Source organism: Budorcas taxicolor, chromosome 2 (genome assembly GCF_023091745.1).
Source record: "Budorcas taxicolor isolate Tak-1 chromosome 2, Takin1.1, whole genome shotgun sequence".
Taxonomy (NCBI): Eukaryota; Metazoa; Chordata; class Mammalia; order Artiodactyla; family Bovidae; genus Budorcas; species Budorcas taxicolor.
In genome coordinates, this window is record NC_068911.1 from 176,894,869 (window position 1) to 176,906,151 (window position 11,283).

At 57.4% G+C, this 11,283-nt stretch overlaps 1 protein-coding gene across 1 annotated transcript; it reads right to left on the bottom strand.

Annotated features, from left to right (window-relative positions):
* Positions 1 to 1,734: 1,734 nt before the first annotated feature.
* PLA2G2F (phospholipase A2 group IIF) lies at positions 1,735 to 10,612 on the bottom strand. Its single transcript, XM_052636232.1, has 5 exons — positions 10,503 to 10,612; positions 9,793 to 9,845; positions 6,465 to 6,609; positions 4,941 to 5,050; positions 1,735 to 1,907 (listed from the first exon to the last, which is right to left on the bottom strand). The coding sequence occupies exons 1-5, from the start codon at positions 10,610 to 10,612 to the stop codon at positions 1,735 to 1,737; spliced, it is 591 nt and encodes a 196-aa protein (XP_052492192.1).
* Between the last annotated feature and the right edge of the window lie 671 nt (positions 10,613 to 11,283).

Below are 11,283 nucleotides of genomic sequence, written 5' to 3' on the forward strand. Positions count from 1 at the left end.
AAGTGGGCTTCTGGGAGGATCTTGGCGACTGGGCAGGTGGGGTCAGGGCACACAGGGGACCACAGCCATCAACCCCTGTGGCCAGTAGGACAGCAGGGGGTGAGCGGTGGTCCCACACTGGGTGAGTGCTGACCCCAGCCCCCAGGGCAGGTGTCCTAGAAGCTGCAGCTTGGCGGGGCTCCGTCCAGTCCTGTCGTGGTCTTCTATAGACATTCTCGCCACTCCCACAGCCCTAAGTCCCCAGGGGCCCCCGGAAGGGCTGAGATTCCTGGTGGATGTTCTGAGCATCCCTGGGGTCACACTGCTGCACCACTGGGCCCTCGGGGTTGATGCCAGACGAAAACAGAAGGCAGGATGCGGTGGGGTGCCCTGGGCACCTGGAGGCCACTGACGCCTGCGGTCAGCAGGGCAGGAGAGGAAGGCGATCCTGGGAAGACATCAGTGCTGGTGCCTGTCAGGGGTTGGCCTGGCCCCCACCCTGCCCCAGCCGGCAGCCCCCTGGGCCTGAGGGGCCCCATCCCCAAGACTCCTCCACCCCCTTCTCCTGCCAAGACCGCTCTGGTCTGGAGTCTGCCCACCCCGTGTCTCCCCGCTCCCCCTCCCTTCCCTGTCCTCATCCAGTTCCCTGTCTACCCCTTCTTGAATCTTCCCCATAGCCCCCTGCCTGGCCCTGGTCCCTCCTGCCTCTGTCTCCTCTTCCCCAAGCTGGGTTCCAGCTCTCCGCGCCCTCCTCATGCAGCGGAATTCTGAGTTGAGGCTGCAGCCTTGTCCCTCCTTGTCCAGGAAGAGAGGCTTCTGGCCCATTCCACCCCCTGGCCTGGCTGCTGCATGGGGGGAGACGTGGGGGAGGGCCTGGCTGTCTAGGCCGTGACCCTCTGGCCTGTGTGTTTGTCACAGACCAGGGACGCTGGGGTTGGGGCCCCCTCAGAGCTGCTCAGGGCTGCAGAGCCGTGGCCAGGCTGTTCCTCTGACCTGAGTGGGTCAGTGGGAGAGGCAGGAAGGCCTGCCCGGGGGGGCACATTTGTGTGTTACCCCATCTGGGTCCCTGTGGACCTGGAGTGGGGGGGATGCACGTGGGTTCTGTCAGGGCCCAGGAGCCTGCTCGGAAGCTCTTTGGGTCACTGAGGCTGGACTTCGGGGCTGGGATGCAAGCCCTGTGACCATCCGATCTGGGCCGGGACTCGTGTGCCAATGATGAAGGCCAGGATGGGGCCACCTGCTCTTTAATGGGGCTCTGGAGGCCTCCAAAGCATGGATCACCCTGACTCGTCCTGTGGGAGCAGCCGAGGGGCCCCAGAACCCAGACCTGTGACCAGCACTCCGTCTGCCTGGGAGCCTGCTCCTAGGACATCCCAAGCTCTGGGCCTGTGCTGGCTGCTGCAGGCCTGGGTCTTGAAGACCCTGGGATCCACTCTTTCATGCCTGGCTCAGTCAGCGAGAGGCCCCTCTCAGAGGCCCCCGATCTCTTCCACACTTGGGGGAGACCCCAACAAGGCACACGCCACCCCCTTGCTGCATCCAGGATGAAGCCACACCCAGGGCTGGGCTGGAGGAACCTGGTGGCCAGGGCCAGGGCCCAGACCTTTCCGAGTCCTCTGGACTACCAGAGGGTTCCCGGGGAAGGCGGCCAGATGCACCAGGGGCTCCCGACCCACCCCCACCTCTGCCTGCTCCATCCGCCTGGCCCCCAGAGCCAGAGCCTCCTCCCAGCCCCTCCGCCAGCCCCCAGGGCACCTAGGGAGGCACGGGGGGCGGCTCGTAGATGCTGCAGCGGGGCGTGGGGCCCTGGCAGTAGATGTTGAGATAGTTGCGGTGCTCCTCCCTGTACGTCTGCTGCTGGAAGCACAGAGCCACGCTCCTGTCACACTCGCACGTTTGCTTGTCACACTCGGTCTGGTTGAGCTCGCCTGTGGAGAGTGGAGTGCATGGAGCCTGAGGTCACAGGGGGTCTCCGAGAGTGGCCCTGGGCCGGCCGCACCATCATCCGGGGGGCCCACCCTGGGCCTGCAGGTGCAGGAGGTCAGGGCCCGGGCCCAGCCTCTTGCATTCCCAGCCCTCCAGGCGCCCCTGATGTGTGGGAAGCACACAACCACCAAAGCCCAACAGGACAGTGTTGAGCTGGGGAAACTGAGGCTCAGGATGGGGTACAGTTTGCCTAAGTCACCCAGCTAACCTGGGACTGAGCTGGGGTAGAAACTCAGGTGTCAGGAACTAACCTCCTTCTCCACCCCGCCCCCTCCCCACTTTCTACCATCACAGGCTTCCTCTCTTCAAGCCCAGAATCCCAGCACCCCCACTCTGGAGGGCGCTGTGGTGAGGATGGAGGGAGCAAAATGCTCGTGAAGAGCTTAGCTCAGTGCCTCCCACGGAGCAAATGTTGTTGTTACTACTGGCCTTCAGAAATCATCTTCCCCTAAGTTCTCAGTCTCAGGTGAGCTTTAGGATCAGCTGCTTGTCTTTGGTCTGCCGCTAAGTCGTGTCTGACTCTGTGACCCCACGGACGGCAGCACGCCAGGCTTCCTTGCCTTTCACTATCTCCAGGAGTTTGCTCAAATTCACATTTGTTGAGTCAGTGATGCCAGTCAGCCATCTCATCCTCTGTCACCCTCTTCTCTTGCTCTTAATCTTTCCCAGCATCAGGGTTTTTCTAATGAGTCAGCTCTTCACATCAGGTGGCCAAAGTATTGGAGCTTCAGGCACGGCATCAGTCCTTCCAATGTATATTCAGGGTTGATTTCCTCTGGGATTGACTGGTTTGATCTCCTTGCAGTACCAGGGACTCTCAAGAGTCTTTTCTAGCACCCCAGTTAGAGAGCATAAATTCTTTGGTGCTCGGCCTTCTTGATGGTCCAACTTTCACATCCATACTGGATGTGACTACTGGAAAAACCATAGCTTTGACTATATGGACCTTCTGTCAACAAAGTGATGTCTCTGCTTTTTAATATGCTGTCTAGGTTTATCATAGCTTTCCTTCCAAAGAGCAAGTGTCTTTTAATTTCATGGCTGCGGTCACCATCTGCAATGATTTTGGAGCCCAAGAAAAAGAAATCTGTTTGGAGGGCTCTTAAAAACAAAGGCTGCCCCACCCCACTCCTAGAGATTCAGATTCAGTGAGTCTGGGGCGGGGGCCTGATAACTGCATTTCTAACAAGCGATGCTGATGCTGAGGTTCAGGGAATCCCTTTCGAGAACCACCCACTAGCCCCATGGTTTGCAAACTTGCAAACTTTCCAAAAGCAGAATCCTTTCTCTGACGTGAAACTCTTTACCAAAGATGAATATCTCAAGCAGCTGAAAGAGAAGCCACTTGAGCTACAAAATATATCAAAGAGCCAGCTGGACCACTCAGGGATACCTCCCCATCACTGCTCACAGCAGCTGACCTGCTGATCCCAGGAATCCCCAGAACCCAGTGTGAAAACCACAGCTCAGGTTGGTCCACAGTCTTAGGGGTTGAGGAGGGAGATTTGACCTGCTTACTGGGCTCCTGCTCAAGCAGCACCTCCACTCTACATCTGAACGGCGGCATCTGAGGACCACTCAGCCCTGGGCTGCCAAGGGGCGCCAGAAGTGCTCGGGTCCCCACCAGACTCTTTCCCAGGGAGCAGGAGTCTTGAGCTGTTTTTTTTTTTTTTTTTGGAAAACTGACATTGCTCATGAGTTCTTAGTGAGGCATGACGCATAACCTGGTTAATGTAAGGGGACACCTGCCCAGGGTACACCTGCTGGCCCAGGCAGGACTGCTAAGGGGAGGCGCCACAGGTGGGACTCCTGGGCTGACAGCTTGGATGCTGCGCCCCTCGGGTAGGGAATGACTGTGGAGAGTCTATGGCAAAGTGAGGGAACCTGCCAGGCCTGGCTCCAGCATCTCAAATCCCTAGAAACACTGGGTGTCCTAGCATGGGGCCACCTCATCTACTGGGGTCCCAGTGAGAGAACTAGAAGGGGTCTGCTCAGATCCAAACCCCTCAGTGTACCCATGAAGCGAGGTGGGGAAGGACCCTGCCCAGGGCCACATGGGAAGGAGATGCTGGCCAAACCTGGGGGTCAACACAGGACTCCCGACTCCCTGGCCAGCCTGCTACAAAGTCTCAGAATCACCTGAAGATCTGGTTAAAAACAGAGAGAACTGGGACCCTCTAAACTTAACCCACTGAATCAAGATCGCTGTCTAAGTTCTCCAAAGCTGAAGTGGGGACTGAAGAATCAGGGTGCCCATTCAGGTGGGGGCCTCAGAGTGCTTCAAGGGGATATGGCAGAGCCTATTAGATCCAGCAAGCAAGCAAACAAAAGCAAGGTGCCCAGTGAAATCTGAATTTCAGACAAAAGTGTTTTAGTATAAGTATATCCCAAATATTATGTGGGATATACTTATATTACTTCTTTATTTTATACTAATACTAATTAATTTTCTGCTAAGGTTTAGTATAAGTATGTTCCATGCACTATTTGGGCTTCCCAGGCGAACCCGCCTGCAATGCAGGAGACATAAGAGATGCAGGTTCCATCCCTGGCTCAAGAAGACCCCCTGGAGGAGGGCATGGTAACCCACTCCAGTATTCTTCCCTGGAGAGTCCCATGGACAGAGGCTATAGTCCATCAAGCCAAATAGAGTTGGACACTAGTGAAGCAACCTAGCGTGCACACACACACACGCGCACGCAATATTTAGGATATTTGTTGTTGTCTGACTCTTTGTGACCCCGTGGACTGCAGCACGCCAGGCTTCCTGTCCTTCACTATCTCCTGGAGTTTACTCAAACTCATGTCCATTGAGTCAGTGTAAACTTACATGCAAACACTTTTCATTGTTTATCTGGAATTCAGAGTTATTGGGACATCCTGCATTTCACTGGCAGCCCTGCCCACTGGCACAGGCTCGGGGGTGGCTGGCGGTTCACGCTTTTCCTGGGGAAGGGGTGACTGGGGGCACTCACTGCAGACGATGCTAGTGCTGTTCTCAATGGTGTAGTCATAGTGGTCCACATAGGTGCGGCAGCCCAGGTCAAAGAGCTTCTGGTAGCAGCAGTCGTGGGCATGGCAGCACCTAGGGGCCGGGAGGGGAGAGTAGGAAGACGTGGCCAGGCTTGGCCCCTCTCCCGCTGGCAGTGAGCCCTGCCATGATCATCTGTTCCCATCCCTCAGGAGTAAGACCTTCAGACGGTGGCCCAGAGAGGGCAGTTACTTGCCTGAAGTCACACAGCCAGAAGGAGTCAGGCCAGTGCCCCAGAATCTTGTCCGTGACCCCCTCTCTCTGTCCTCTCCCCAGAGCTCCAGCTCTCCCTACCCTTGAGCCCTGGCTGCAGCTGTAGGAGAGGCAGCGTGGGAGGGAGGGAGGGGCAGGTGGGAGGGAGGGAGGGAGGGGCAGGGCGGGAGGGAGGGGCCTGGGTGAGGTCCACAGGGGAGGAGACCAGCCAGATGCAGGGGCTACTCCTGGCTGTGCAGGATGGCCAGGGAGGGACCAAGGTCTGGAGGGGTAAGTGGGGCTCGGGGGTGGAGGACAGAGGGCCACTGCTGATGTGGCTGTCCCATGCCATCTGGTGAGAAGCAGGCAATTAGTCAACATGCATTTACGAAGCTCTCAGGGATGCCAGACTCATGTCGGCTGCTTTGGGTGGGGGAAAGGAGCAGAGGACAAGCTGCGGCTTCCAGGAACCCCCAGCTGATGGAGGCGGCACAGTCCTGCTCTCCAGGGCCTCCTGTCTGAGCAGGCAGGGGTCTCAGCCCTTGCTTTGTCCAGCGCAACAGTGTGACTGTTGCGCTCATGTGTGTTTGAAAGAAAGTGAAAAGAAAAGTGAAAGTGAAGTCACTCAGTTGTGTCCGACTCTTTGCAACCCCATGGTCTGTAGCCCACCCAGCTCCTCTGTCCATGGAACGTTCCAGGCAAGGGTACTGGAGTGGGTTGCCATTTCCTTCTCCAGGGGATCTTCCTGACCCAGGGATCGAACCCAGGTCTCCAGCATTTCAGGCAGACGCTTTACCATCTGAGCCACCAGGGAAGCCCATGTGTGTTTGGGGACAGGTCAAAGGTTCCGCTGAGAATGGAAATTCTAGATCCTGATGCTGGGAAAGATTGAAGGCAGGAGGAGAAGGGGACGACAGAGGATGAGATGGTTGGATGGCATCACCTACTCAATGGACATGGGTTTGGGTAAACTCCGCGAGTTGGTCATGGACAGGGAAGCCTGATGTGCTGTGGTTCAAGGGGTTGCAAAGAGTCGGACATGACTGAGTGACTGAACTGAATGCCTCCAAGCCCAAGACCTTGGAAGCAGACAATAGGTAGTGTCCCAGACGTTTGTGGAGCACATAGGTCAAATGTCAGGTTTCTGGTTACAAACTCAACACACAAGCCTCCTCCTTGGGGTAAGGGCCTTCCCCCACCACTGGGAGATTGGGAACGGTCTGCCCTGAGCTGTGTCTGCCCAGTTCTGAGCGTAGCCCAGCCTTCCGGGACCTACCAGTCCACCTCGTCCATGGGCAGGCCACGGCCCCCCAGCCCGCAGTAGCAGCCGTAGCCCACGAAGGACAAGATGGCATTCCTCCCAGTGACCGTTTCCACCATGGACTTGAGGTTGAGCAGGCTGCTGCGGGCCGCAGGCAGGACTGCAAGAGAGCCGAGGGGTGTGGTGAGCTCCCGGCCCCATTCATGGCCGCTCCTGCCTGCCTGGCTGGGGTCAGGGGACGGGAGACAGGGGCAGGGGAGGAGGGCAGGGCCGAAGGAGGCAGTGCTCCACAGGGCACCCCGCGTGGTGCACTGCCCACAGCCTCACCCTGAGCCCCACAGCCCCCAGAATAAAGCGATAGGGGCCCTGCCCGATGCCCTTCCACGCCCGAATCCATCAAGCGCTCACTATAACCCTGTAAAAAACAACCCATTTTACAGATGAGGCGATCGAGGCCCAGAGCATTTAGCAACTGGCCCAGGGAGACATTGTTGAAAATCAGTGGAGCCAGAATTTGGACCCAGACAGGGAGAGCCGAGTGCCTGACACACTCTAAGGGGCTTCCCAGATGCCACGTGCTCTTCTGAACATGGTCCTGGGCCCTGCTGGTTTGGCCTGGCTCCTGGGCTCCCAGCAGGCCTGGTGCCAGAGCATCTCAGGGTTAATCCGGAGACAAATGGGTGTTCTGGACACGTAGTGAACACACGCACACGCACGCGCGCACACACACACGTGCCCGTGTATACATTTTCCCCCCTTTGTCCTTGTCTCACAGGTAGTGCAACAACCCTTCCGATAGCAGCAGACTCCCGAGGTCAGCTTCCTGGCGCCCTTCAGGCTGCTCACCCCGGGGCCATCTGCGGCCCTCCTGTCTCCCTGCCTCCCGGGCTCCCGGGCGTGCTGGCTCCCGGCTGAGTCAACATCGAGCCTGGTGTTTGGGTTCTTACCTGGGTGAGGCTGCACACCGCACCCCCCCACCCCACACACACACACAGGCAGTAGGGTTGCTTTTACCCCATTTTATGGATGAGCAGCTGAGGTTCAGAGAGGTGGTTTGCCCCATGCAGCCTGAATGTGGCAGAGCCCAGACCTGGACCTGGGTCTGTGACCCCCCAGGAGCTGGGATGCCAGCTCACCACCCCTCACCCCTGCTGCCTCCCCTGGGAGGCTCCTCCAGTTGTGCCCGGGGCGAGGCGCCCAGTTCGGCAACTTTCCCCCTGCTCTCAAGTCATGCTTCCCACCCTGCTCTGCGGCCTGATAGAGGAGATGTACTGGGAGAGGGAGGAAGCCAAGAATTTCAGAAACAGAGCCCAGATGGAATCCTAAAGGCTGAAACGACTTACTTCTGGAGACTTGGCTGTCCAACATCCCTAGTGATGATGGGGGAACTCACCACCTCAACCTGCCTTGGTGGGAAGGGCACAGACTTTGGAGTCAGACAGATGCCGGCCCAGAACTAAGGCTCCCTAGGCCTTGGTTTTCCCATCTGTAAAGTGGGAATAACAACCCCAGCCTCCAGGGAAGTGCAAGCACCTAGATCGCACCAGACCCTTGCTCTTCCCACAGCATCCCCACTCAGGGCTTACTGGGACCCTCGGCCAGGCCTGCCTTCCCGTCAGAGAGCTGATTTAGGGAATCCCTCTCCACCTGCCTCTTCCAGTCTATCTGCGGGATTTTTGTTGTTACGGAGAATAAGTAGCAAATGAAAGAGGAAACAAAGGCGTGGGGAGAAACAGCCAACAACCTTAAGAGGGTGGTTTAGAGCCTGTAAATGGTTGTCTGGGTCTGGGGCAGGGAGGAAGCGGTCCCTGCGACCTGGGGGCCTATCTCTGATTTGGCCACGATGGAAGACAGATGGGGGCTGAGAGGCGTTCCCAGTAACATCAGCTCTCCCCCAGCCCTTTCGGTTCTGCAGGATTCTTGTCACTGGAATCAAATGTGTGTCCAGAAGCCTGGGGGTCAGACGGACCCCCATTTGCAAACAGGCTTCTCCGTTAGTGCTGCAGGACCAGGGGCAGTGTTCATAAGTAAGACAGACCCTCCCCTCCAGGGCCTGGGACCCACTGCCCTCTGTGAGGTCCTGGCCTCCTGCCCCTAATCCTGTAGGTGTTACCCCTGGTGGGGGGCAGCTTCCATCCCCGGGACCCCTCAACCATCGGTTTTCACCGAAAAGTCACCCATCCACATGCAGGACAGACACAAGTCATACTTTTACACGCAGGCAGATATGAACATACACTCACCTGCCGCACACTCTCCTCCGTATATCACAGTTACACACACACTCACTCACAAATACCTCCTACACACACATGGTCTCACAAACAGACCCACACTCACCTCCCACACCTATACACACACACACACACTCCCACTCACACACGTGCAACACCCAGAGTGGCCACGTCCACACTCCGCTTGGAGCAGAAGAAACAAACCCTGTGTTCACTCAGCCTGCAGCCTCTGTGCCCGGCCCCTGGCCTGGGCTGGACACAAGGGGTTATTTTCTAAATAACAGGTCACTTTGCCTGAATTCAACCAACCAAGTCTCATGTCTGGCTGCATTAAACTTCATCCTGTCTCTGGTATTTTCTTTCTTTGTCTCAAACCTGGTTGGGTTCAGGAGGTGCTGTAGAGATGGACAGAGGCCAGTGGAATACCCAGCCTCTCTTCTGCCTACACAGGGCACCTGCTGCCAGGACGCCTGCCTGTGTGTCAGGAGCCTCAGTGATCCTGGGGGTGGTCCCTCCAGAAAGAAGGAAGAGGCCCCCGGACCACCTCCATCATCTTCCGCTACCTCTCACACCCAGACACTGCTCCACACATGCGTGTGCAGATGTGTGCACCCTACATTCACCTACATACTCCAGACACACACGCTGCCATGAACACATGCTTACCGATCTTCCAGACGTGTGTTACACACACAGACATCACCCTGTGCTCAGACACACCCCTACACATAGACCTGCGGATACCTGCATGCAAGCTCACTAGTTCCTGTCTGCACATACACATGTATGTATACAAACACATTTTCCTATGTACACAAGTGCCCCAGTGTCGCTGAGTGCCCTGACGCCCAGCCAGCAGCACCACTTTATGATGCTTGCTCAACTGTGCGCCCTGGGCCCTGGAGGCTCGTAAATAGTTAATGCTGACCACCTTGGGCGTGTTTACAGGTGGCTGGAGGAGTAAACAGCTGCAGAGAGGAGAGGAAGCCCGGCAGAACCAGGGAGAAGAGACCCAGCGGTGGGTCTGAGAGCCTGTGGCCAACGTCTGAGTCACGGGAGAAAGGCTGGAGTCAAGGTCAGAGGGAGGGTTTCCCAGCACCTTCACTCACCGCTGCTGGCTAGGATGGTGATGGTGATGAAACTCTTCATCCTCAGGTGAGATCTGAGAGAGGAAGAGAGCCCGGTGCTCAGTCTGTCTGTCCCGCCCCACCGCTTGCGGTTCCTGGCCTGCAGCTCCCTCCTGAGCCTCCTTACATCCCCGGTCAACACCACCCCTCGATGCCTGGGTTCCTGTTGCCCTTGCCCTGTGATTAGCTCCTGCAGGGAGATCTGAGCACCTCCTGCCTGCCTGCACCTCCGGGAGCAACAGCCCCCAGCAGTGCAGAGCCGGGAGGCACAGGGAGCCTCCTTCCCTTCCACCCCGAGCCAGACTTCCAAGAGATGGAGAGCCCCCTGTCTCACAGGGTTGGACCTGGTCACACACCAGAACCAGCCCCTTCCATTCGCATACCAGTCACGTGACCCCACCTGGTGGCTGGCTTTTGTATCTGGAGCCAAGAGACCTGAGTCCTTGGGTTCTAGCTGCAACTCTACTTCCAAAATGCTGTGTGACCATCAATAGATCCCTTACCCTCTCTAGGCCTCAAGTGCCTACAAGGACTGATGGATCCCAGGGGCCCTGGTAGTGCAGAAAATGCAATATCTCAGCCGTCATCAGAGGCTCAGACTTTCTGAAGAAATGGGTTCTAGGAGCCAGCTCTCTGCCCACCTCCCTGCTCGTCTCCACCGAGGGCTCCATCCCAGGGAGGCAGGCACGTACCTAGAAGTTCTTGAAGAGGTCCTGAGGCTTGGGCCCCTCCTCCCAGGGGGGTGTCTAACCAGCCCCTTCTTCTTGCACCCTTTGGGGTTGGCCGGAGCCCCATCTGGCATCTTCTGGGTTCTGGGGGGCCAGCGACATAGGGCTCGCAAGGTCCGCAATCCACTCCGAAGGCTGCAGGGAACAGGCCCCAGCGTCTCGCTGCTGTGCACTGGCAGGGGAGTGCCGGGGCAGTGCCCCTGGGCAGAAAGCAGGTGGCACATGGCCTAGAAAAAGGAGGCCCCGCCTCCTCCCTCCGCCCCCGCCCCGCCCACAGCTGCCCGGTCAAATCCCACCCCAGGGTGCTCGGGCCTGCGGGGGCGGGGGCTTGATGCACCCAAGAGGACTTGGCCTTTTCCCAAGCATCTGAAGGGAAATGAGCCCACATTCTCTCCTTTCCCACCTGAAAGGGATGAGGATAAGTTAAAGAAAAACATTCAGTAATACTTGTTAAAGCACAGCCAGGCAGACCATTTATTCAAGGGGGGTCGTTGGACCAGGTCTGGAGGGACTGCTAACTCCCAAGAGCCCTCATAGAGAGCAGTTGAAGGTTGTGAGCCTGGCTGGGAAGAAGTTGCCATCGAACTTCTTTCCAACAAAGGAACTTGTGAGAGTCTTGCATCCTGGGGACTGATGAGCAGGCTTCTGGGTCAACGTGCTGAGGCTTCCCCGTCAATGCCCCGAGTCCACGATAACCAAGAGAGAGAAGGCTAGAAACCGCTCTGATGAAGTCTTGCCATGGAGG